Genomic DNA, 27,755 nt, shown 5'->3' with positions numbered 1-27,755 from the left:
TTGCCCTTAACAATTCTGTTTGGTCACGTAGTGAAGGAACTGTGTAACATTTGCTTATATATATAAAAAACTTTCTTTTATAGACCTGTGAAAAAAATTCTTCCAAAGAATTGAAGCATAATCATGGGAAAAGTGAAATCTCTAAACAGCTTAGAAGACTTTCAGAATTGGTGCATTCAACTGAGGAAAGCAAAACTGATTCTAAAGCAGAAAAAGAACATAAAAGAAGAACCTCCACCTCTCTTCAGGCTGAAGGATCCCAGCAGGACAGTGAAACAAGGGATCCAAAAAGGCAACTGGATAGAGCAGAAGTCAATACTGAAGAACTACAGAAGCAGAAATCCATACTTAAAAACGAAAAACACCCCAAAAAAGATAGTGACACAGAAATTCAACATGTGAGAAGTGCTGCCAAAAAAGAAGCCAAGTCTTACAGAGATAAAAGTGAAAAGGAAAGAACTACTTCAGAAGATAAACTTTCTTTAAAGCACAAATATAAAGGAGATGGTATTCACAAGTCAAATGAAGATGTTGAACTCCATTCATCTGAGAGAAGCTTGAAAGGAGAGGATGGTGCTCAGAAACATAATCAACAAATAAAGGTTTCCTCAGATGACAAATCTGAAAGAAAAAGTAAACACCGAAGTGAACGGAAAATATCAGTAACGGGAAAAGAGGGAAAAAGTATTTCTGAATCAACGTTAAAAGCTGAAGAATTGCTGCGTAAGGAAAATAAAAAAGACAGACATCTCTCAACAGAAAAGTCAAGAGCAGAATACAAGTCCAAAAGGTCCCTGAGTGATTCTAGGCCACAAAAGGATTCACTAAGTGCCTCAAAGCAACTTCCTTCTGCATCACACAGAAGGAGTGAAAGCTACTCGGAAGATAAACGTGAAATAGAATCAACTAACTCTGACTGTAATTTGAAACAAGAAGATGGTGTTCATAAAGACAGACGAAGATCTAAGAGCCTTGTGGAAGACAGGATTTTGTTAAAGTCTAAGTCAAAGAGTCACAGTAAACAACTCAAAGCATCTGAATCAGAATTACAGGAGAATTTAACAAAACAAGAGACTGGTCAGAAACTAGACAAAGATAAGAGTGTGGAAGAGAATGATTCCGATAAGCAACGCAAGTCCAAGAACGAAGACAAAGTTTTTGAGGAGAGTGGTGCTGAGTTTGAGCTTGTGAGTGGCACGCATTCAACTCAGGGATCACAAAAAGACTTCAGTCACAGAGCTAAGTTACATTCTGGAGAAAGAGGATCAGTAAAAGAGAAATATAGAGGTGATAAAGATTTAAGCAATTCCAAACTAGAAAGAAGATTCTCTACTGAAGGTCACAAAAGCAGAAACTTAAAGCACAGCAACAAGGAAATAAAGAAGAAGGAAGAGACCACCAAAGTAGAAGATAAAGATTTTAAAGAAATGGATAGTGGACATGAAAAGGTATCGAGCATCACAGTTGCAATGGATAAAAAACAAAGTAAGAAGATATCCTGTGAAAATAGAAAAGGCAGTATATCAAACCAGGATTTACTTGGAGTGGAAAAGCAATCAGGTAGCACAACAGAAAGCAGCCACGCTCCAGCTCCTCAAAAGTCAAGTATGAATAATAATGACTTGCGTTCTGGTCATGAGGAAGAGCTGATGGAACTTGATTTGGAACAAATAAAAGTACCAGAAGCATCTAACATCAAAGGAAAAAACCTGCAAAACTCACTCCAAGCCACAGATGCCGAGCATGCAGCAAAAGAAAAAGTATCTCTCTCTGTTACAAATAAGGAATTAAAGCACAGCTTGGCAGATCCTGAAGCTTGTGAATCGCAGCTTCTGCCTGCAGCTGAAAAAACTGTTGAACAAGAAGATATCCCTAATAAACAAGTTGGTGCCTTAGACGCTTTGTCCAAACAAGCTTCCATGGATCAAGAACCCGATAAACAAGGGACTTATAAAATGAGCGTTGTGTATGAAACAAGTGGTAGAATCTCACTGAATGTTCCCAGTAAGGATCAAGCTTCAGAAGATAGCAGAAGACCAAAGAATTTAAAAACTGTGATAAATTCTAATTCAGATGATGTTCCTTTAGGAATTAATTCTTCCAGAAAAGATGCTCCTGATGCAAAGTCCATGGATATGGATATCTCAGATTTTACAGATTCCTTGGGTAGTATGTCTAACAAATGCCGTAATTCGGAAGGGACTTCTTTATTTGAAGATTCTTTCATTTTGAGGAATGATGCAACACAGGTTGTATACATGGAACAAAGTAGTGCAGTGCTGAGTTCTGCCATGAAAGATGGTGGTGGCAACACCACTGTGACAAACAGTATAGAAAAAGATAATGAAGTGCCCCGGCCTAATGAACAGGCAATGGAAGACAGTACAGCTGGGTTACCTAGTCAAGGAGATAATGGTGAAGCAGCAAAGTCAGAAAGCACTCAGGGAAGTGAGTCGAAAATAAACAAGGAAAACTTGATGACTGACATAACTGAAGGTTGTGGAAATGTAACAACAAAAGAACTTCCCCTAAAAAGAAAAGAGAGAGAGTACTTGAAAACAGATCCTTCCACAAAGGGAGGAAGAAGCACAACGATGGATGATGTGGAAAAGCATGAAGCACATGATATTGATGATATGATACAGTCTTCCTCTGTGTTAGTGCCTGAAAGAGTTCCTGAGGAAACAGTCAAAGGCTCTGGTGTAGCCAGTGGGCAAGAAAGGAATAGTGTGATAGGCATGGAAGATAAAAATGAAAGCAATGCAGTAGGTACCAGTGCAGGAAGTAGTAGGCTTAGTTTGTACAGCAGCCTACAAAAAACTCCAGCTACTGTGATAGGAACTAGCACAGAAAAGATCATTGAGAGCACTGTCATGGCCACTAGTACAGGAGAAGAGCGAGCTGTGGGTGCGTCACATTCTGAAAAGGACAGCGATGCTACAACCACTTGCTCAGAAGAAGAAAGCGAGGTGACATTAATCTGCACAAGCATAGAAGCTGATGAAGGTTTCACAACGGGAATATGGGTAAAAAATAGTGAGGGCAGCAGTTTCATCACAGGAGCGGATATTGGTGAGTGTACTGTTGCAGCAGCTGAAGAAGGCGGTGGCAGTGTTGTCACTGAAGGATTAGCAGAAAGTGAAAGTTTTCTAACAAGTACGGAAGGAGAAGAAAATGGTGACTGTACCGTGGTTGATGCAGAAGAAAGTGGTAAGGATTCAGTCAATGCAAGTGAAGACAGTGTGAATAGTGCTGGGACAGAAGAAAAAGATGATGCTGTGACTAGTGCAGGCTCTGAAGAAAAGCGAAAAACCTCAACTTGTGTAGATACAGGCAAATTTGAAAGTTCTGTGTCCTGCTTAGGTGAAGTGGAGAGTGATGGCGCTGTAACTAGTGCGGGGACAGAAACAGGTGAAGGGTCGACCAGCAGTGACAGTTCCGGTGGATTTAGGGACAGTGTGAGAGCTGGCCAAGTAAAGGAACATGAAGGTACTGTGACTTGCACAGGTGCAGAAGAAAGAGGTCATAACTTCAACATCTGCTCAGTGACTGGTACAGATGCCCAAGGAGAAAGCACTGTAACTGGTGCATGTATTGCAGTGGTCGCAAACAACAGTGCCACAACCGGAACTAGTGGTGACAAATCTGAGGATATTGTAAATGGTGAAAGCGCAGTGACCAGCACAGGCATAACCCCAGAAGATGATGCTGAAGTTTCAGTGGTCTGCACAGGGCTAGAAGACAGCAATGAGGGGTTTGCAGTTTGTTTAGAGGCTGAAAAATGTGAAAGCCTAATGGACAGTACAAGGGCAAAAGAAGAAGCCAGTATCACTACGGTCAGTGTAGGTCCGTGTGATGATGAAGGTTTTGTGACTAGTACAGGCTCAAAAGAAGAGGATGAAGAAGGTGAAGGCATTGTGACCAGTACAGGAAGAGGAAACGAAGAAAATGAACATGCTTCTACTTGTACAGGAGCGGAAAGTGAAAATGCGCTAATTTGTATAGGTGCAGAAGAAGGTGAAAGTTCCATTATCTGCATAGTTGCTGAACAAATGGAAGCTGAGTCAGGAGTGGCTGGCACAAATATAAATAAGCTTACTGTTGACAGCATGATGAGTGCAGAGGAAGAAGCTAATTGTGGCACAAACCGCAAAAATTCTAAAGGAATTGTTGAAAGCAGTGTAACCAGCGCAAGTGCTGCAGATGAGGGTGCCTTGACTCTGCGTACAGGAAAGCATGAAGGTCCCTTGATTCCCTTAGATGCCGAGGAATGTGAGGGTCCCATGACGAGCGCTATGGCAGTGCAAGATAAGGGTCAGTCTGACACTGAAGACGAACATGAGAATGCCATGACTTCCTTTGGCAGCAGAGAACTTGATGCCTCTATAAGTAGTGCGATTCCAACAGAAGATGAGAATTCTCTTATTCCTGCTGACGGAGAAGAAAAAGTAAAAGGTGATATCATCTCTACCAGTACAGTGGAAGAAAGTGATGCTCCCTTACATTCAGCCACGGATGCTGAGGAAGGTCCACTTGCTGTTGCAAGAGCGAATGAAAGTGGGGGAAGCTCTATGATCTTAATAGACACTGAAGACACAGAGGTGCCTACGCCCAGTACAGCTACAGAGTTTAAAGATTGTGTGCATACTTTTAGCAGTAAGCAGGAGAAAGATGAGTGCACCATGATTTCCACCAGTATCATGGAAGAGTTTGAGGCTCCTATGTCAAGTGCAGCTGTTGATTATAATGGTCAGCTTCCCTCTGTGAAAACAGAAGAAATAAATGAGGATGCTATGGTTTCTATAGATATGGAAGTATATGAGGTTCCCGTGCCTTGTGAATCCAGTGCAGGAGGAGGAGACGACGATGATGATGAAAGTCACCCAACTGCTAGCGGTAAGGAAGAAAAAGATGAGTGTGCTATGATTTCCACAAGTGTCGTGGAAGAACAAGTAATTCTAATGTCAGGTGAAGTCACAGAAGAGGCGATTCAACATGTGTCAGACACAGAGTCAAAAAATGAAACGGTAATGATCTCTACAAGTACAGCAGAATGTTTTGAAGCTCCTATGTCAAGTGTAGCTGCGCAAGATGAAAACAAACTCACCGCTTCAGAAACAGAAGGAAGATACGAAGCTGCTATGATCACTACAAGTGTGACAGAAGAATGTGAGATAGTCCTGCTCAGCGCAGCACCAGAAGCTGAAAGTCAGCTCATTGTAGCAGAAGGAGATGAAGATGCCGTTCTCTCTCCAAATGCATCAGAGGAATGTAAGATTGTGGAGACCACTGGAGATGAACAGTTTGAACTAGCTGCTTTCGATGCAGATGCGAAAAACAAAGGTTCTGTGATTTTTGTGGGAGAATGTGGAGCTCCTGTGCTGAGGGTTGCCACCAACAGTGAAGATCAACATGCCGCTTCAAGTATAGGAGATAAGGAGGAGGGGGCGGTGATCGCGCTGAGCACAATGGAAGAATGCGATAGTCTCTTCACCTTTACAGTCATAGAAGAAAGTCAACTTGCTGCTGAGAGTACGGAAGTAAAAGACAAAAGCGAGGAAATTCTTAATACTGCTAACCAGATTGAATGTATCCTGTCGACTACAGACCCAGAAAAAAGCAGTAATTCTTTGCTTGTCATTGGTAGAGAGAACGAGACCCATGAGAGTGGTTTGAGAGGAGAATCAGCAGCATCTCAGACCACAGTAGACAGTGAAATCGCAGAAACAGATGAAAATTCAGTGAACCTCATGAGTGTAGATGAAGCCCTTTGCGTGGAGATTAGTACGGAGACTGCTGTGAGTCCAAGTCCTTCCTCAGAGGCAAGTGAGGACGATGAGCAAGCTGAAGATGTTTTGCATAAGGATGTTACATCAGAACTGTCTTGTGAGATTTCAGAAGCAGCGGTAGAGAGTGAAACTCTAAAGAATGTAAACTATAAATTTAACTCAAACTTGCTTTTAGAAAGTGACTTTTCTGAAATAAGGACTCCCCTGCCTAGAGCACAGGCTCTTTCCTTAGGGTCTGCAAATGAAGTGACTGTAAATACCAACCACAGTGAAGTAACAATAGAAGCAGAATTAGGGGGAAAAAGTGACTTCCCTGTGTTGCATGTAGAAGAGCTGTACGGCAGTGATGACAAAACAAACTTAGTCAAAATAGATGATACTGGAATTGAAGTTACTTTTCAAAAAAGTAATGCAACCTTCAATTCAGGTGAGGATTTCTTGTTTCTTTTTTTTTTTTTTAACTCTTCAGGTTATAAGCTGTCATAAATAGATGCATTTTACCATGATTGTAATTAGAAATAATTCACACTGTTCAAATATATCTTATTACTTTGTTGGTTGCAAAATAACTGTTAATAATATATTTAAGAATTGGTGACAAATGTTTAACTAAGCATGTGATTCTGGGAGTGTAGGAGTGACTGAACAGAGTTATCTGAGGTATGTTGGAAAAGAATGAAATGTTATTGGAGTGCAAAAAAGTTATTAAAATACGTTGACATAAAATTGTGAGCTAATATATGAAGTGGTTTGCAAGGGGTAATTACCGTGGAGCTACAGATGGGTTTTGTTATTAATGTGTTTTGAAATTCAAAAACGCTTTTATAGGAAAGAGCATGCGCTTCATTTAGACACGTTCATCAATTTAAGAAGGTAACTTCTTAGTAAATTTGAAGATTAAGAGTGGCCATCCTTAATCATAACTGCAGATTTTCCTCTGGATGGTTAGTTAACGGTTATATTCATATTCGCTCTCTTAGGCTGAATTTTGTGTTGTGAATACACTTGAAATGGCCTTTCTTCGTGTTACAAAGTAATCAGACTGTCATCTTAAATTTGAAGTGAGCAATGATGATAGGTGCCTATTTTAAATAGAAAATGTAAGTTATGATAGTATATAATATTAAGGATGTAATATTTTATTTCTGGATCCATTTTTCTGGAAACTAACATCTGAAATGAACTTGCATGGTTGCTGGTTCCTAAAATACCGTGTAATGAACATTCTGCTATTTTTCAGCCTTTCTCCTCTTTGATCTTCCAGAGTAGTTGAAGCACCAAGTTTATGAAAATTAATAAATTCTGTAGATGGCATAATGAAGTCAAGATTATGACTTCGTTATAAATTTTGAAGAAATTTAACTGTAGAAAAATAGTAATCTGTTTATCTATCTTTGTACCAAAGGAAGTGGAATGAATGATGCCGATCAAGTACTGCTTTTAAATTTTTTTCCTTCTCATGTCTCTCTTTGCTAATATTTGAAAAAAATACAGTAACATTTTATAATGTGGCTTCAGGTCCAGTTTCTCAAAGGTTGGCTTTATTCTCTAGTTTTATTGATATTTGGGGTGAGAAAGCTTACTCTGCAGGTTTGGGGATCTAGTTATATAAATGCTATATAAACTATATAACTATCTGGTTGTATAAATATTCAGTATTTATAAAACAGAGACAAACATGAGCCGTGAAAATGTAAACTGCCACACTTCGGTATTCCTGTCTTGGTGCTTTGCTCAATCCTTGTTGATTGAGCAAACAATTCTCATTGATGTTGGATCTCTAAGTACCAGTGGTGATGGTAGTCTTATTCTGTGGACCACAACCACAATTTAATCACTTCACGTGCATCATTGATGAATTATCATGTTATAACTATTTCTTTTTGTTTAGGGAAAGCTGTATAAACAGCCTTTTGAAGTAGATGCTCCAAAAGGCTGTAGAAGTCATGAAGATGCTTTCTGCGTGGCCTGTTTTACAGATGTTAAAGCATACAGCTGTTCCTGTGGGGAATGAAATGGGGGTGTGTGGGGGGGTTGAGATTTTCTGAAATAACATTGACACAACAGGAGCTACTGAGGTTTCAGTCTCTGTGAAAATTGGCTAATTTCAGTGGTTACAGTTTCAGAATTTACGGATTTAGATCCTATTGTCACTTAAAGAAAAATACTATCCTTAGAATTAACTATTCACTCTGCATTAATTAATACAGAGGTTTACTGTTTGGAACTTGGTCTGAAAATCTGTTGTTTTTTAAAGAAAAAGCAAGAAAAAAAGTCAAAGTCAGAATTTGTAAATAAGCTATGGTAAATCCTGGTAGCCCATATTTTCCAATCTTTTTGTACTTAAGGAAAGCATGGAATTACTTGTGTTCTTGCAGATGCCAAGCTATTTTTTTTTTTTTTTTTGATCTGGTTTGCTGCAGACAGACTTGCTATTGTTTCCGTTGCCTACAAGAAGGGATTAAATTCCTGTGCTGTGTGTGGGGTGGTACTGAGAAATAGCATCCTACTGTAGCGTAAGATAAATAATGTAATCTAATAATTGTAACTTATTTGTATTTCATTAGGCAATAATGCAGCTTTACCAAAGTTGGCAGAAGAACTAGAATTTGAAACTAACTTGAGAACTGAAGAGGTATTTATGTTATTTTGAAAAATTTGACTATTCTATTTCTTGTATAATTATATCTTGCTAGGTTTTCTTACTATACCTTTTGATTTTTGTGCAGCAAAATGGCATTTGAACTTCAAAACTTTCAAAGGGTCATTTTCAGATTATTCGGCTGTGCTTTTCGAAGCAGCTGGCATTTAAATTGTGGGCTGTGTTACTCTGTGGTAGAACCAATCCCTATCCCCTCTCCTCACCCAGCCATGCTCCTCCTGTGACCATAACATCCAAATCTGCATTTTTTTAGAATAGGTCATACTGTATGCACGTTGATTGCGATAGTACTTACATTGGCAATCGTCAGTTTACTGTGTTTTGAAATTGTGAACATATGCTGCTGTTCATTTTGTTCTATCACTTCCATGCCAGTCTTCAGACTCGCCCACTCTCTCTCTGTTTGAGGAACACTTGCTGCTGTCTGTACTGTGATAACTACAGCCCGTTATCTGCTGTAACAGAAGAGCAGGGCGTTCTGGATAATCCAGGGTATTGAGGCTCACAGTCACTTACAGCTTGTGTAAGACCAAAGTTGAGCCTGTCTGTGCTGTGGCCCATGCTATCTGGGATTCCAGATGGGTCAAGTCTTCATTCAGACACAGAACTGGATCCATGTATTCATATCTTGCCAAACTCTGATAATAAACATTTTGAGGGAGAACATGGTTCAGAGACTCCCAAACATCTCTGAAAGCATGGATCTGCACAGGGTTACTGGCTTCAGCTCCAGGGCAGACCAGTTGAGTATTTCTGAATCATGGTTCTGATGCCTGGGGTGCACTTCAGGAAAATCAAAGTCAACTTTGGTCTAGTGGTATTTATCGATTTGAGTTCTGGCTGCAAACAGCTGCACTGTTAGCCAGCATAAGTTGGTCCTAGGGCGGTATAGGCATGTTCACATGGTGGTGTATCTGAGTCTACGATGTTCAAATCTGACTTAATGCTCTATGGAGCTAAGTGTACTTATCTATGCATCGGTAACATATAGCTGATCTGCAAACTGAATTAGAAAACAAAAAAGAAACAACCTTCTGAGTTGAAAAGAGTTCACTATACCTTGTTATACATTGCAGAAACATATTTTTCTGTGTATATGACCATTTCTAGAATATTGCTTGTATTTGGAACTCCTCTTAGAATAGACAGTACACCTTGCTTTCATGAGATTTCTCTTGAGATCTACTTGTAAAACTGAATTCTGGTATCAGTGTTAACTGTAAGGCCAAGGTTATGGTGTTGTACTGTTCAACAGTAACGTGACTAAGCTCTGGCGGGGTTCCTTATTATTTGTATTGTTCTGTTAATAAGAAAACTTCGGTGATTTTTATAGGTCATGATAAGACAATGCTGGTCATGACATGAGGGAGGGGAGTGAGACACACTTGTTCTAGATGACTGCAATGTTTTTGTTTCCTTTGATTTTTGTGTTTAGCCACAGCAGCCTGAAAGTCCAAGAAGTGAAGAGGGATGTGTGGATCTTCATACTAAGGAGTTTCAAAAAGGTGACTTTTATACTGGTAGCAGTTTATTTTTCATACTGATGTGACTGTTATTTACAATGGGGGGGAGTTAGATTTGATCTGTGCAGAGAGGTTGAAGCAAAGCCTGCAGAAATCCTCTTGAAAATGTTTCTAGGAGCTCATGTGGCTTTGCATTTGTTGTGTGGGAAGCGGGGGGAGGATCAGTCTTTTCTTCCAATATGTTATGCTGAAAGAAAGGTGGAAACCATTTAGGATTTCAAAGTAGCAGACTGCTAACATTCTGCTTAAAATCAGTAAATACAGAAAAAAGTTTGCTTGGTAAAGACAGAGAAGCTTCACCAAAGAATGTCTTTCTTCCCTCTAAACTTGGAACATGTTTGTTTCAGGTGTTGTGACAGGCCCTTTGAGGATATGACAACAGTAAATAGTGTATGACTTGAAGTCACAGAGACTTTACAGAAAGATTTTTATTTTTTTTTTATTTATTTGCTCACCACTAAAATTTGAAGAGCACTTATAAGTAGGTAATCACCTAGCTAGAAATCTCAATTAGTGAACCTGAACCTGTGCTCAGTCATTCCCTTTCCATGTATTAAACTAATCTTAAACAGAAGGAGGGGGGGGGAATCTGTTTCCCAAAACCACATTATTTTAAAAAGTGTTGCAATTGTTTGGCTTTCCTATTAAAGCAGAAACAAACCCCTACTTTATTCTCATCCTGATGGATTTTGTGCTCCAGATGCGTTACAGAGATGTTTACAACGCTACCAGATGAGAGTTAATCCTCAATTAATGGAGTAACAAGCAAAGCTAAAATGAATTGCAAGAGGCACTGGTGATACTGTTGTATATAGAGTCCAAAGAGGTTAAAGATGCATTTCCTCTTATGGAAAGTTGCAGCTGAAAACCTGCAGCTGCAAAGATCACTTGCAAATTTCTAGACATGCATCCCAAAATAACTCTTTACCAAACAGAAGACAGAGCTAGGAGTAAGGTGAGATACTGGCATTGGTATAAAACTTTGGATTCCTTCTTACTCTTGGCCTAGGTCAAATTCACATACCTGATTTAATGATGGAATGTATTCATCTTAGTGATAAGAGACATGCTCTGCTCATGAGAGAGAAAATGTAAACGCTGAGAATGGGTTAGAAGAATGTGGTCTTCTGCAGGACAGCAGATCCAAAACTGTAACCAGTTTTTCTTTACTGTGAGGTTTCTTTGAAGTGCCTGAAAAACTGTGCCACTTCACATCACTCAGTCACCCAGACAGACACTACTTAAAATTTAAAATGTGCAGATTGAACTAGCTGTGATAATCTTGCTCTGTGTAAAATGTTTAACAAAAATCCATTTGTTGTGTAAATCATGTTGGATATGACACACACTGAAGAATAATGCTTTGTAGCTCTTGGTAGAGGGGTTTTTTTTCTCTTTCTCCCTCACCACACAATAATATCTTTCTCTATATATATACATGCGTATATACATATAGCTCAACGTACGTAAAAGGAAGTTGTTTAAAAGACAAATGTGTGTCCTGTCATGAGTATGAACAGCAGACACAGTAGTTTAGTAGTCCAAGATTCCTTGGAATGTAAACAAATCATTGCTGTTTGAGTGGGTAGGATCTAGCTCTTCATTTGACACTGCTTTAAAAATTGAAAGATGTGCAACTAAACATTGTGATTTTGGAAGAATTGGTGCTAAAACATTTATATTTAAGAAATGAGCTACAAATGGTGTAGAATTTTATGTAGAATAGAGTGGTTTTATTGGATCATAGGTTTGTGTTCTTATTGTAGCTGAAAGGAAAACTGGAATGTTTTAGCAGCTTTTTTTTTAATTAAAATATTAATTCAGTGCCTTTATGAATCAGACTAGGGTTTTGTAGAACACTCAATGGAGCAGCTTCTTTATGATTTTCTTTATGTATCTATATGAAATGGCTTTGAAAGTTATGGAATTTTTCTCAAAAGTGCAGAGCACTCGTCAGCTCCCATATTTCATAATTATTATTTTCCACTTTTTTGTGATATGGAATGCCAAGGCTCTAGTTTGTCAGAGCCAGAATTAAGAGTACAGTAGAGTCTAGCAACTGGGCAATTTCCATACATGCCCTGTGTCAGCTACAGGTCTCACTAATACAGTTATGCAAACTTTAGTTCTGTGGAAGCATAATGTTACAGCATAGTTTTCATCGCAGTTTACTTCATCCCATGATCCAGCATGAGAGTAAGTTCTTATAGTTTCAGGTACTCTGGAATCCTTTCAGAGAGGAAAGTAGAGGATACTATGATACTTTGCTGTTACTTAGCTTTTCTGATTAATTTTGTAATTATTTTTTAATAGATTCGCTGCAGAGGAATATTGCTTTAGAACGAGAAACTTTGCATGTAAGTTCTTGGTTTTTAAATTTACTCTCAAGTTTGTGCTGCTTTTTTTTTTTCTTACTCGCATTTACTTCTATTTACATTAAATATTCTCTAAAGGAAAAATATTGGTTTTGTATATGCAGAAGCTATGTATATTGAGACTGTGCAGCTGTGTAGGTTGTTGTCTAATTATACCTTCAAATTTGCCAGTAAATAAATCTTCGTGTATTGTTGTTCCACAGTCTATGACTGTTTCAAGACTGTTGCTAACTGGTGGAAGAGAGAAGCTTGGTTGTCCTCCTTGAGAATACAGGACAAAAATAGGGATTATTCTCAGGGCTTTTGATCAGGACTAGAAACCTGTTTTTTTAATGCAGTCTACTGTGATTTCACGAGTACTTGGAGCTTATAAGTATGAAAGCGATGACTGGGAAAGTTGCAAGTGTAAAGTGTTTCTTATGGAGCAGAAACAAGATGCTTAACACAGATAACAAGCTAAAAAATGCATTTGTGATTTCTTAAACTTGAGTAGTGAATTTATTTATTACTATGTTGTAATGCTGGTTGGCCACATTTCTGGTGCTAGTGAGATAGGAGAGTGTCCTTTTAAATACAAAAATATTTTGTGTGAATTACCATGATAAACTGCTTTTAAAGCACATGGTGGGGTGCTTTAAAACTGAAACCTTTTTCTCACTGAAAATAATATCGATTAGAGATTCTGAAAATATAACAGGTCAGAAGTTCTTTCACGGTGCTGTCCTATAGAAATAGCATTACTTGAGCTCTAGGAATACATTGCTTTTGTAATACTGCTACTTTCCATTTTAATGCATGTTGTGCTTGAAAGTAGCAGGTAGGAAAAACTTTCTCCCTTCTGTGTTTATAAACTTTTTGGAAAAAAGAAGGTAAGGAGTAACCTTTATTTGTGTTTTATGTGTAGGTGGAGAACGTGGATACCCAGGTAACTGAAGAACATAGATCTAGAGAAGTACAATGTAAATCTTCAGGAGCAGTGGATAAAGAAAAATGTAAGTGATACAGAACTACATGAATTTTGTAAAGCTTTTCTGCTGCAAAACTAAGCTCTACTGCGATTAGGCCGTAAAATGCTATTTTGGAGGAAAGAATGGAATATGAGGAATTCCGAACTCCAAAGCAATTGTTCTTCCCAAAACAACTTTTAATAGTACACTTAAAAACATGGGGCAACAAATTTAATACTGCATGGAAGAGTATTAGAGTAGGTTTTTTGATCATAAGTGAACAAACTTTTTTTGTTTGGTCTTCAAAATAATTACTAATTTTGTCATTTTTAAATAAAACACAGGGAAGGAATCCAAAGCTGAGGAAAGCTGATCGTCAGAGGAAAATCTAGCCATTCAATAGACTTTGTGATCTGGATGCTTCCTTCTGTTAGATTGGAAAGAACTAAGTTTTAGTGTAACCTTTTACCTGTTTAGAAGCAAAAAGTGACAAGGAATTCAGTCCATTGAATGGCAGAAACATTTCTAAGTTAAAGTTAGATAAAATTAACTTACAAATAAGTTAGACATTTTGTTGACATAATAATGATGAGACTGACTATGTAATATCTATTCAAGCTCTGCTCTCAACTGCTTTTGTCTGTTCAGCTCCAGAACAATTAAAAAACATTAGGATAATTAATAATGTCACTTTTTATATCAGTTTTTATTCTGCTTGTTAAAATTTTGATTTGATGAAGTGAGTAATTAGAAGCCATGCTATATTCATTATAGTGTCCCACACTTTAATTGCTTTCTCTGGGTGAGTTGAAGTTAAGATTGATGGTTTGTTTCTTGATGTGGTACCTCTCAAATGTCAATTTTACCATATTTTTAAAAACAAACAACAAACCCCACCTATAACATACAAGTAACATGGAATTCTTTTTTGTAATTGTTTTGTCTTCCCTGTTCGAAGAGGGGTTAGCATAATTTTCTGATCATATTTTTGTAAAGAAGATGCTGCTTTTCAGTCTTTTTAATCCCACTAATGATGAGCTGATATAAAAGTGGCATCAAAATCTGACAAATGCATAAGGCTGTTCTTTAACACTTGAACTGTTGTTTGTTTTTGCAGGCAGCCAGCTGATTGCTCAGGATGTGAGAAAAGATGATGATCAAAGTCCCAAAACGAAACCTGATAACATCGAGGTATTTTCAAGGACATTAAAAAGAATGTTCTGCAATTGTAATGTAAATAAGATAGAAGTCTTAAGTTTTTATTTCTGTAGCAGTTTATTTTGGGAGGTGTTTTCCTTATTAACTGTAAAGTACTTTTGCATTGTCTTGAATGCAAAATAACTGACTAAAGAATGATGGTCACATTTCAAAGGAACGACAATTAAAAAAAAAAAGAAAAAGGCAGGGATTTGCGTTGTTGTGCACAGCACCTGAATCCCTTTGAGGTGTGGTGGACCAATTTGCACACAAGTTAAGAGCTTGGGATTGCATGGAGTGTTGCTGGAGCCCAGCTGTCCAGCCCATTCAGCATCTTCATGCTCATACTGATCTGAGATCTGCAAGAGGGTATTGGACTTCACTTGAGTTCTGTGTTTGCACTGATCCTTCTAAGTCAAAACAGAAATTCAGGACAAAATAGATGTTCCTTTTAACAATACATGCAGAATATTTGCAATCTTTATGAACAGAATAATTACTTGTGTATTGGGGGGTGGGGTTTATGTTTGGTTTTTTTTTAATGTAAGTAACTGATAATGATCTCTAATTTGTACTAAGACACTCTTTTATTTGTTGTTTCTGAATAATTTAGGAAGTTATTTCAGGTGATACAGCAGAAGACTCCAAAGAAATTGATGTAAAGCATACACCTCCTAAAAGTAGTATGGAAGAAAAAGGTAATGAAATTGCCCATTCTGGGCAATTTTCTTAACCCATACTGAATGCTGATTTCTTTTCATATGAATGATTCTGAGAGAAATTGGAATTTGGAACTTAGAAATTGGGAAATTAGGAAGGTTCACCGTCAAAATCAGTCCTGTTTGTTTCAGTAGGAAAAATAAACCAGAAAGAGTAGGCGAGTTGCACTGTCGCGGTTGGCTTATTAATTGCACTAACACAAATAATAAAAGTTGTGTGCACAGTGTTAATACTGGCTTTGATGTAACTTCAGTCTGTCTTTGAGTGAACAGTGGGAGTATCTTTCCTAGTGTTAGTTTGACCTATTAACAGTTTTGTCTCTCCAGTGAGCATGTTGACAAGTTTGAAACTGTTCAGCAGTGAGCTCATATTCTCAGCTCTCTGTTTCATGGAACATGGGAGAAAATTGAATAGTGGCTTGTATTTATCTTGCTGTTTTACAGTGGGTCACGCTCTTGAGCTTTTGTTTTTTACCTTAAATTAGAAGACCTGTCTAGCTCATCTAGTGTTAGGGAAGCATTCTGGCAGACAGGTGTATTGTTGCTACAAGGCAAATAGTGTTAATTTCTGATGGATGTTTGTAGGGAATTTTGAGCTACAGAATGAAATAATGCTTTTAGTGCAGAGGTGGTGGCTTGTACCTTCTTTTTTTTTTGTCTAATAAAACAAAGGTGTGCAGTTTCTCTTTTCTTGGTTTTTTTTTGTATGTGTGAAGATGATTTTACCATCGAACAGGAAATGTCTGAAAAGGAAAAGCACGGCCTAGAATCAAATGAAAATTCTCCAGAGGTGAGTGGGCTTACTCGTGTTAACTAATTGTGATAATGCAGGTTCACATTGAAAGTAAGTACTAAAGCTTTGACTTCACCAACACAGGAATAGGTGTGAAAATTTGCTTGGTACTGTAAAGTACCAAAGACTCGTGTAGTTCTGTGTCACAGAGTATAAACTCGCAGACCGTAAGACATCAGTGGCTGATTATTGAATTAGAAATAACTCCTTTCCTACATTTAATAGTAGTAATAGTTTTTAATTGTACTGAAAGCAATTCTACAGAGTTGTATTGTATAGAAATCATGTTTTCTGAAAGCCTTGTAATTGAGATGTGGACAGTTAAGTCACTAGCAAATATGACTTGGCTTTACAGAAAATATTATCATTCAACAATTTTAAAACACTTTGTTATCTCTTAGGCATATACTTGTGATATTCTACAGTGGTGGTTGCAAAAAAATGTCTGAACCCTAGAGATTAAAATTGTTGCTGGTCCCTAGAAGTGGATATAGTTCTCATAAGGACGTTGGGTTTTGTTATTTGCTGGTTTTGCATCTAATTTGGAAGAAAATTTAAAGAATTTATTCTTTAATTTCTAAAGAATTTGTAAAGAATTAAATTCTTACCTTTGTTCACGCAAGGCTTGAGTCACTAAGATCCATTGCAGGGGGGAGATACTGCAAGACTTCAGTAAATGCTGAATGAGGCACCTCGTTTCCTTGTAAATAGGGGAGAGTCTATTATTAGGTATTTTGTGATCCAAGATGGGGGATCTCTGTGATCTGAACATCTATTCATTACTGAACATTATTCGTTACATCTGATCCTATTCATTACTTAAAGTTGTATTTCACAAACTTTAAAGTAAGGGACCTTTTTTACTAAAGGCCCTGTTTATATAAAAAGCGTCACCAATCTGTATATTGGGATAACTGGGATATTAACTGTCTGATAGCACTTGCTCAGCTGTTGTAAGATGCATCCTGAACCCTGGGAAAAAAGGTTCACAATGTACAAAGTTTGGGGTTCTCCTAAGACTGACAAGATGTGGAGTATATAGGGTAAGACAGCAACATTTGTGAGAGCAAGTGATAGAATTGTAGGAGGAAGGGGGCAGAAGGCACTGTTCTCCGGCATGCTTTATGCTTGAGGTCACCCATGGAGGATTTTGTATAACTGGGAGTTGTCTTGTTTCTTTTCAGCAGTATCAATGGATTTCATAACAGGCAGTGTCTCTTTCTGTGAAACCTGCCTCATCTCTGTCTTGAAAACTGACGAGCACTACTGCTACTATCATGTTGTGAAGTTAGCAGCAGTCTTTGTATTATACTGCTCAAAGGCTAAACGTCAATTACAGTAAATAAAATACATTTGTCCTTTACTCCGAATAGGAAAATCAACCTGTAATAGTGAAACGGAAAAGGGGAAGGCCTCGTAAATACCCTCTTGAAGCTGTACAGCCTGGTGGTAAGTAGTTCATAATAACCTGTGTGGAAAAACAAGGAAAATAGTGACATTCAAGTTCTGAATTCATATTTCTTCCCTCAGGTGGGGAGTCAAAAGCTGATATGAGCACTGGCAATGTAAGTGCCTTTATTTTGTTTGGGTGCATTTAAAAACAGTAATTCAAGAGCCATTTGTCTGTTTAACAACTAACGGTATTTCAGAAACATCTTATGGAAAACTTGATCATTGAGTTCAGTCTAAGCAAACCAAAATTATTAATAGTATCTCCTAATACAACTGGACTTTGTAAGCAAATTGTACTATGAAGTCTGAACGCTGCAAATAACCTAACAGAATCAAACTTAGTACAACATACTTAAATCTAAGCATTATTCTGGCTAGCAATATACTTGTACACAGGGTGAAATTCTGCTTGCGTGCACGTGTCTTTTTGATTTGTGCTGAGAGTCATTTTGGCTGGAAGATCGAGTGTGACTTTGCTTTGAAATCTTGAGATTTTTTTTTCCTCTACTGAACCTATCTTAATAATAGTTTATAGTAACTTAATATCTGTAAAATAAAATATTGTGCAATGCAGTTGTATTATCTGTATTACGATGTGTACTGTTCATTCAAAAGATAGACACGTGCTGGTTAGTAACTTAAGAGCTCATGAAACATACCTCTGTCTTTTAAACCTCAGCAATAGCTTAATTTCTTAACCCACATGGAAGTACATTCGCTGCTAAGAAAGTATTCTGCTGGGAGTGTTTTTGCAATCCAGTTGGATTACAGTACAGGATAGTAATGGATCAGCCATATTTGTGGAGTACAACTACTTGGATTTATTCTGGTGGAAGACTCCTTTCTTCAAAATTCCTGTATGTCAGAATCAAAGTTATTGCATAGAAAGGAGGTGATTTTAAGAACGAAATTGTATTGAAACTCATATTTTCTGTCTGCTTGCCTGGTGATGCGCCAGCTGGTATGTCAGAAATCTTGGGAATTTACCTAGGCTATCAATCGCAGGAGTTCTCCCTCCTTGTGCTGTCCCTGCAGCTTTTCAGGCAGCCCTTTGAGTCCTGTCCCATGTACAGATCTGCTGGAGTTTTGTTTCAGAATTCCTGATCTTTCCTAATCAATTTTTTCTTTCCCCAATATTAATTTAATAAAATCTAATTTGAACTGATGTGGGTTTTGGTGTTTGGTTTTCTTGGTTTGGTTTGGTTTTGGGGGTGTTGGTGGTGTTTTTTTGAAATAAGAATTTAAACTAATTTTAAAATCCCCCTCAAAATAGCTATACCTTGGCACCCTCAGTACTGGAACAGAACCATCTTCCATCTTGTTCTAGTTCGACTGTTTTAAAGGTCCTGTTCCTCTTAGTGGTGAGTGATTGGTGTGTCAGTCAGTTACAGGCTGGCTCCAGGAGGAGTGATATCTGCCCTCCATCTGAGATAGTGGTTCTGCAAGGTGAGATACTGTCTTCGTGTGACAGTTTGCCCAAGGCTGCTTTGAGGACATGTTGCTACTTCAAAGGAAGCGTAGACATCCTCGTGTAGTTATGCAGTGATGAAAGCAACTGGATTTTTTTGGACAGTCATCATAGGAGATTGTGTAGTTACACATGGCTCTTCCTGCATTCAGAGTAAATGGAAGATTCTGGTGATTTATAATTCTGCAAATCTGTATGTGTGGTTACATAAAGTGACTGGACTTAACTTTTTTTTTTGTAGTGTTGGTAATGAAGTTTTCAGAAATGTATTTGACTGAAACTGCTTTTAACTTTGTGTCCTTTATTGCAATGACTTTAGTATCAATGAAGTTACTGAAACTGCTGCGATTTCTAGATTTGCAGATAAGTTCTACTAGAAATGGGAGCAAGTTTCAGTGTTTATGTACTACAATCCTGGATTTTTCTGATTTTCTTTAAATAAAAAAAAACACTTCTTTTTTTATTTCAGCTGCAGTTTCCTATCTTTGCAAGTAGAGGAAAAATGCCTCAAACAGGTAAGCAAATGATACGTGCTTTAACAAATAAAAGATGGAAGACATCAAAGAAAGTTTTCAAGAAAATCGCATGGGTCATTAAACGTCATCTCTGGCAGTCAGTATTATCAATGTGTGAAAACATCGGAGTAGACAGAACAGTGAAGACTTGTCCCTAATTCCTACTGAGTTTTAATTTTAAAAAGAGTAGAACTTATTTCAAAGATGCAGCAGCACTGTGGAGTGCTGAATAATGCATTGCAGAACATACTGAATAATTTGTTTGTGTAGATAGGCACATGGCAGAGCTTCAGAGGCAGGTAGGTAGGTACCCCATCAAACTGGTTCTTAGTGACTGTTTCCATTTCTGCTTATTTTCTTTCATACAGGGACTATCAATCACGCCTATTACATTAACCGTTTTAAAATTTCAAATTTTGTTCAGTTAATTGAATTATCTTTGGATATGTATCTGAAGAGCTTAGGGGTAGCTTGAGGGGATATTTCTTTCCCCTTTCACAACTGCAGTAAGATATTTAGAAGATGATCACTTCAGTTTATTCAGAAACATACTTTTAGTGCTTCAAACTAAAGTCAAATCAAGTGAGATACATTTCTATCTCTCTTTCCTATTCAAACGTGTGATTTGTAAGAGGCTAAACCTTGGTGAATTTTAGATGACATAATTTTTTGCATGTGTGGAGTCTGAACTGCACTAGTTGTTTAAATGTGTCTTTTTAATTATGGGCATTCATAAAATAGAGTTAAAAATCCATTCAGGAAGCCGATGAACCTGAAAGGCAGGTTAAAAAATGGTTTGTAAACAAATACAAATATTCATGCAGCAAGTCTTGAGAAAACGAGTCTTTAAAAAAAATCTTCTGGAGTTTCCAAAAGTTTAGGTTTCTACAGAGATATTAATCTGGCTGCACTGCACATATGGACTATTTCCTATTTTCTCTGCATTTGTTAAAATGTCAGCTCTAATCCATATGCTTCAAAATTTGTCTCTGGAGGGTTAGCTGATTGCATGGTACTTGGTTTCTATCAACTGCAAAGAGAACAGACAAGAATGTGAGGAAGGTGTAAAAGTGCATTCTGGTTTGATTTTTATTCAAAAGGACAGACACCTGACTGTGTACTTAAAGCTTAATTTAGTCTGTGAAGTAACATTTTGTTTTCCAGGTAAAAGGCTGTTGATGTCACAGCCATATTAAGGAGAGTGTGTAAAGTGGATGAAACACACTGTTACACTTTTCATCATGTGTTAGCATTCATATGAGAAAAGGGGTTGAAAACCCCTGCAGTGAAAAGGAAACAACGTGGAATCCCTCTGTGCAGTTCACTTATTTTGGCAATTTCTGGGTGTTCCGCACAAAGCTTTGCGATAGGGACGGACTCACATGGAGGGTGGGGAGCAGAGAGTTTCTTTTCCGTCAGTACTCCTCACACAGTTAAGACACATCTGGTTTCCGAAGGCAGCGTCCTCCCCTAATACTGACACTGAGCTTGAAACTACAATTCTTTTGCACTAATCAGTGGCTGCTGCTAAGTTAGGAAGATTTATATATACTATAGCTTTTTGGTTTTATACCTATCTTGAGGCAGAAGTACTACATTTTCACATCCTGAAGAGAGGATTGTGTCTGTAAAGAAAGGCACATCTTACACAGAGTATTCTTCTATCAAAAAACATTTTTCTACAAGTTTACCAAAACGTACCAGAATTTTGACATCTGTCTTTTGAATGCAACAGAACTAGTAAATGTTGGTTATGTTAGACTTACTTTATGTAAAATACTTAATACAGTGGACGGTCCTATGTTTTATTGCATTTCTTTATTGAACACTTAAACATCTTTGCGTTTTATTTAATTTGCTTTTGTGTAAAAGGTTTTTCTGCATAAACTTAACCAAGGAACTCCAAAAAACTTGTGTGTAAATTTTATTATATGTTTCTGCTCTGTGAGGTCTGTTTTTGAGCCGTTGCACTGACATTCTTCTGTTTGTTCTATCAGTCTAATTAGTGATGGGTTTAGAGTTTGTCTCTTGTGTAGCTTTCAGAAAACAAAAATAGGCAACAATTTTATGGCCAGAAGAAAAAAGTATAAAAACTTGAATTTGTTTAGGTTGCTTTGCTGTTTCTGAGGATTTTTATCCTTGCAGATAATTCAATTTGAACAAGATCCTGAGCAGTGTGATCAGATTCATTAATTTAGCTGTGCTTCGAACAGGAGGTTGGACTAGATGACCTCCAGAGGCCTCTTATAAGCTAAATTTTTCTGTGATTTTGTAATTGGTTGATAGTAATTAAAAGGGGTAAGTAACTTTTGCATTAAAACAAAACAGCATATGCAACAAAGCAATAAATAACGTCGGTCATATAAAGCCTTAGTACTTCAAAAACCAAGTTAATCATTGTCCCAGTCTCTGTATATAACAAAATACAACAAAGCCATGTTCTAAATTAGATGGAGACTTTAAATGTTTTCTGAGCTTCTGTGATGTTTATGCAAAGTTGACAGTTTGGAAGAACTCCTTTTTCAACTGATTGGCAAAAGATTTGAAGTTCAGGATTAAGTTTTGTTCTTTTTTTTTAGGTACAGACATATCTAATAAGAAAGAAACAACAAATGTAAGTGCAACCATTTTAATTTGCAAGCTTATAAACAGTATGTAATGAAAAATGACTGTCTTCTATTTAAATTAAACTGTTCTTGCCTTACTTGCTTCCATTTTTTTTTGTCAGGAAGATGAAGCTGAGAAAGCAGAAATGATTGTGCGTAAAAGGGGAAGAAAGCCCAGGCGTTCTCTGGTTCAATCAGAGGAAACTGGTAAAAACATAAAACTATGTTATTCCTGACAGAATGAGAAGATACTACTGTGCCATTCTGTTTACTAATAGCAGCAAAATAAGCTTTATTCAATTTTCCTTTCTTGAGGAAAAATCATTGAGTTACAGCTAGTGTAAATATTATGTAAATATGTGTAAATTGCTGTAATCTCATGTCAGAATTGCTACATCCCAGATGCTTTTATAAAGCCTCATGAATTTTCTATGAATTCTGGCTATGAGCTGCATAAGTAAACGATGGTGAATGTGTTAGCAAGATTAAGTCAAACAAGTGCGAATTAAAAATGTTGAAGGATAAAGGAAATGGAAAATTACTTACTTAAAGTGGGATTTGTGAATAGAATACCTTTTCTAAACTAAGTGTCCATATCCTTTTGGAGGGCTTTTGGAAAATTATAGCACATGTGTAAAATTTTACATGGACAGAAACACTGGAGCCAGAAAGAAAACGTCGGAAATTAACGTCTTCTGAAGATGAACTGAAAGAGCAGGAGGAAGGTGAGGAAGAAGATGGTGAGGAAGATGATGAAGCACATTCCGGGGCCACAACTAGATCAGCCACAAGATTAGAGGCTCAAAGGTAACTGTGTATAGAGATACCAATAGCAGGAGGGGTTCTACATTTTTCTCAGTTGTTGTAGGGTTTGTTTGGGGCTTTTTGTTGCTTGTGAGGGGTTTTGATGTGTGTGGTTTTGTTGGTTTTATTTTATTTTTAAATCAATGAGAGTTTCCCAAAAATTTGGTTCTAAGTTTGGTTCTAATTCTAATACCACTCTTCTAGGGATAAAGAGACGAAAGGGGAGGCGGGGAAACTGTTAGGGTCTCAAAAGACATACTTGAGTATGTCAGAAGGTAAGAATTGCTCCTGTTGGCAGTCTTCATCCTGGTGATGTCTCAGGAGTTGGGTCTGAGGGCACTTAGTTCTGTCAGGTCCAAAGGGACCTCAGACTCGAGGTCTGAGTTTACCTCATGTAATGTGCAGTTTACCATTTGATATTTGGAGTTGGAACAGGGTGAAAGTGTAATTTTCCATGTCCTTTTCTTTTTCCAAATATTATCCAAGTTGAATACCTGAATCTGCAGGTGATCTGCAAGTTCAGAAAGCAGTCTGACCACAAAAGACTGCTGTGATAGCAGGAGGTCTGTTTTTTAAGAAACCGTTCTTCATCTCCCTCAGCCTAGGTCTGCCTTTTCTTAGGCAAACCGAATTACAGCAGAGTTCGTCCTCTTGACTTTGTTATGGAAACAAAGAAAGATAGCAGCTTTGGGAAGTTTTAATTTATGTTGCTGCCTTTCAGAACAGAATTGGAGCCTGGGCTTTGGTTTTTATGTTCGTGGTGAGATTTCTGTAATTTCACTGGATTTACTTCATTCCTAAGGATATAATATTACATGTTAGCCTTTGGGGCTTTTTGGAAACTCTGTTCACAGTATGGTCTTGAATTCCTCATTTCAGAGCTGAATCGGAAAGCAGTTATGTAGTTCTTATTTAAATAAAAACTGAAGGTTTCCCACTACATTGTAACGAACTTTTAGATACTAGTGCTTTCATTCTGATTGCTTGTGGAAACACCTGCTTTCTTATTTATGGATGTGTGTTTCGTGTCTCAGCTTTTCGGTGCTGTCTTTCTAGCTCTGGCTGTAACAAAGCAGCTCTATCTTAAGGTGCTGCAAACAGCCTGCATTTTATACTATCATTTGGAAATAATTCTGTGGAAGGGGCTGCTGCTTCATCTCCAGCATTGTTGGGTTATCAGTTTTTCTGACTTAGGTAACCTTCTTTTCCAAACTGTTAAGTTGATCACCAGTAACCAGTTTCTCATGTTGCCGAACTGGTGGATGCTGGAGCTAATACGAGTTCTTTATGCTGGATAAGCAAATTCTCTTTTCTTTTACAGCCTGTTTGCTTCTTTTTTTTCTTCTGCTATTACAAGCTATTTTTTAAACATGGACACTCATGTACCAGAATTATTGCAGATTTGGAACTAAGATTTTTATTTAGTTAAAGACTAAATGTAGTCAGTAAAGTAGCCTTTTGATTCTGCATTTGATACGAAAATACACAGCTTGGCCTTGCAGTTTGTGTCTCTAACCATGCAAATGGGGTTTTTTTTCACTGTTTCTTTTGGCAGCTTTGATTTACTTGTTGCAAATACTGTGCACTCTTGATTTTCTGCACTTGGAATGCAAGAAGAAAGTGACTTGGTGAAAGTATTTTGTTATATATACATTCATCATTCTTTTGTATTACAGAAAGCAGCCCAGCAAGCCAACCACACGTGCGACTTCCAAAGGCAGCAGTCCAAGTTCAGTTTCTCCTAGAAAACGACAGAACCTAGCAGCAAAAAAAAGATCGCCAAGCGATACAAAAGTTAATAAATCTCCTCCATTGACACAGTAAGTATTAAAGCTGAATCCACTTCTATTATTTGTTTTGGAAGCCACTACGTTGATCCTTTCCTTACACGTAATATACTGCCTCAGAATCTGCACAGCGGTCTAGCTTTGCGCTGTTCTGTTCTTTTGTGATATATGAAAGCTTTTAAAGGATTTTCTTCTGTTTACGTTTTTTCTTTTTCTTCATTTCTTTATCATTTTGAAGACTAGATTTTTTTTTTTCTTTCCATCCTCAGAAACCTCTTGGGAGAATCCGAAAAATGCTGTTATGCTGTATTTTAACTTGAGCTGTGACTCTTACCTGTATGAGGGGAAGAGCAGCTGTAGTTCATGTTAAAGCAGCATGATGACATGATTCTAATACTTCAAAGATTTTTCTAACATCAGCTGATAAAAGAGGAGAAACTCTGAGTCCTTATGTCGAGTTTTGAAAATATTTCCCTTTCCTTCCTTCCCTGCTACACATTTTAAAAGTTGAGATGACAGTGTAAAATCTCAAGGGAGTAATAAATGTGATGTACATTTGCTTATTCATCTCACACTTTACCTGTAAAATGGGTTCTGTGCCAAATGCATTTAATCGTCATCCACTCTGAAATGTGGCAGTGTCTTCAAACTGAACCCCGGGAACGTGTGTATCGTGTACTGATCAGCTGTCAGTTCACCTCATGTTAATTACTTCGCATGGCTATGAATGCCCAAGAGTTTAAGCCACACTTATAATTGGTTGCAGCTGAAACGTGGTGGGCTTATATATAGATGCTTAGAGGTAAGGGTACATGGTGTCTGCCCTTTACTCCCTCGTGTGTGTGTGTGTGAGACTATTGCTCCTCTTCTGTCTTTGTGAGGCAGAGTACAAAAGCATGTAGTTTGTTATATTCTGTTACAATCCACAAGTCTTTCCAAAAGAAAGAGGAGGAAGGAGGAGAGCTCTAGCCCCAAGTTCTACATCTGGAGCGCTCTCCAACACACGGGATTAGTACACAGTACTCTGCTGAGGTGTGATGGGAGAGTACAAGGTCTCCCTGTGCTCTGTGCTGGTATGTAATGCTTGAGTAGCAAGCTCTTTAAATAATACATCCTGGTATTTCATCAGAGACGGACAGTTCTATCCTCTAACATCCAGGATTGTGACTGACCACCCTTTTTGTTTTACAGCTCCTACCATTGTTAAAATAATTGTTAATAATGCTTTTCAGGTTAAAGGTGCAGTGTACCAAGCGCAAAAGGGAAGACAGCCCGACGACAGTGGTACGGAGGAAAGGCCAGCAGAAAACAGAGGAGACACCAGTAAAGAAAGCAAAACGATAATCTTTACCAGCTAGTACTGTTCATGGAAGAGTCAAAAGAAAAAAAAAAACAACATCTGTGCTTCTATTTTTTTTAATGCAAAGGGATTTGCACGTGCTTGTTTCAGAGGTCTAAGTTAATCAATGCAGTACTTTTAAGTTACATTTTAAACAGCTTTATAAACTATTGTTTATACAGAATATTATGTACATTTATTTCAGATGAAAAATAAGTTTACTTTGTATCTGAATGAAAAACAAAGTAGTTATATATTTTATCACTGACTTGGAAAGTTGGGGTTTCCCAATGTGACATGCTAATGCAGATGCTTCCGACCCATGAGGCACCCCTGGGCCTACTAATACACTTTGTATATAAACTTGTAAAAATAGGTTGTATTTTACTCTGTGTATGAATCTAATCGATGATGGACATTTTATTTATTATATGGAAAGCATTGGTCTGTAAACTTTAGTATATACCTTAGGTTTTTTTAATTATATATTTTACATTCTATGCAGATGTCAGTAGGAAACTTCCCCTCCGCTCCCCCAGGGCTGTCGAAAACCTGAAGTTCTCTAAAATGCGCTCAGACAGTTGGTAAAGTATTTTTCTCGCATGCGTTAAAGTAGTTTAGCGTAGTGAAAGGGACTTGGCTCCTTCCTGTTCACAGTTGTGACGAAGTATAAAATTTAAAATGTAATCTTACTAGATTATATTTTCACTTGTGAATTTACTACCAACCTCAAGAAATAAATAGTATTAGGTTAGATTTATTCACAGTCAGCCAACACTACCCTGAAATGGAACAGTTTTATTTTGCAACTAAACACCTGTTCTTTCAGTATTTGTCTTTTTCAACAAAGAGGGACCCATTGAAAGCAAATGTCACTTCTCCTAACTATAGAGCTTCAGCATTTTATGTTACATTTTATACACAGGTATTAAAAATAGAACCTGGTATTATTGCCAGAATCTTTTTTTAATGTATATTAACTCTGGTAAGAGCAAATGTTCAAGTGAAGTTGTATATAAAGTTAAACTTTTCTTATGATCAAATGTGTCTCTTGTTATGATGTGATGAGTTGCCAAACAATCTGAGATTATTTTAAGTGTTTTGTTGATATTCTGGTTTATAATTAAAAAGGATTGGGGGGGGGAGGGAATTTTACTTTAATTTTTTTTCTTTTTTTCTCTTTTTCTTTTGTGAGTTTTTTTTTGAACTTGTTGTAAGGCAGATGTTTCCGTCAGATATTCTGCTTGGTTTCTTACTGAGATTTTTATATAAAAACTATAAAATGTTTGCCAAAAATCTGAGTTGCAATATTTTTATTATCCATTAGTCGTATTGCTGTGGAACTTGTTTTTACAAATGTGTTCGGTTGGAGCCGTATCTAAAAGCTTTACCTGATGAGTGTCTTTAAATGTTTACAGGTGCTTATATTTTAGGTATATTAGCAGTAGGGGAAGGACCTGACCATTGACCAGGTTTACTGTACTGCAGAAGCAGGTGCAGGCATAATTTTTTTTCCTAAGCAAACTTGAGTCTAAAAAAAGAAAACCTCTTTGCTCTGAAAATTAATTCCTTTTGATTTCTCCCTTGACCCTGGTGCCATACTAATACCTACCTTGTTAACAAACTGCTGGTACATACTTGTATATTACCAACACTAGTGTTCATCCACTTCTTCATATGCAGTTGTAGGATAAGTTGAATCCTCCCCCCTTTCTCCCCGGCTTTTCTCCTTTGCCCCCTACAGATGCATAGACCAAGATTGTAGAATTCTTCTCAGCC

The 27,755-nt window shown here is 37.5% G+C and overlaps 1 protein-coding gene across 1 annotated transcript in view; it reads left to right on the top strand.

Moving 5' to 3' along the window:
• Positions 1–27,267, top strand: part of BOD1L1 (biorientation of chromosomes in cell division 1 like 1) — a 37,466-nt gene extending 10,199 nt beyond the window's left edge. Inside the window, exons 10-25 of the mRNA XM_074147063.1 lie at positions 84–6,216; positions 8,357–8,424; positions 9,887–9,956; positions 12,288–12,331; positions 13,254–13,341; positions 14,414–14,487; positions 15,107–15,191; positions 15,929–16,002; positions 17,379–17,454; positions 17,536–17,570; positions 19,395–19,440; positions 22,020–22,054; positions 22,169–22,253; positions 22,700–22,853; positions 24,527–24,670; positions 25,870–27,267. Of these exons, the coding sequence (XP_074003164.1) occupies positions 84–6,216; positions 8,357–8,424; positions 9,887–9,956; positions 12,288–12,331; positions 13,254–13,341; positions 14,414–14,487; positions 15,107–15,191; positions 15,929–16,002; positions 17,379–17,454; positions 17,536–17,570; positions 19,395–19,440; positions 22,020–22,054; positions 22,169–22,253; positions 22,700–22,853; positions 24,527–24,670; positions 25,870–25,981 (7,323 nt within the window). The 3' untranslated portion in view covers positions 25,982–27,267. The remainder of the gene's footprint in view (positions 1–83; positions 6,217–8,356; positions 8,425–9,886; positions 9,957–12,287; positions 12,332–13,253; positions 13,342–14,413; positions 14,488–15,106; positions 15,192–15,928; positions 16,003–17,378; positions 17,455–17,535; positions 17,571–19,394; positions 19,441–22,019; positions 22,055–22,168; positions 22,254–22,699; positions 22,854–24,526; positions 24,671–25,869) is intronic.
• The last annotated feature ends 488 nt before the right edge of the window (positions 27,268–27,755 follow it).

This window comes from Numenius arquata, chromosome 5, assembly GCF_964106895.1.
Source record: "Numenius arquata chromosome 5, bNumArq3.hap1.1, whole genome shotgun sequence".
NCBI lineage: Eukaryota > Metazoa > Chordata > Aves > Charadriiformes > Scolopacidae > Numenius > Numenius arquata.
This window is presented reverse-complemented; position numbering and strand designations above follow the sequence as displayed.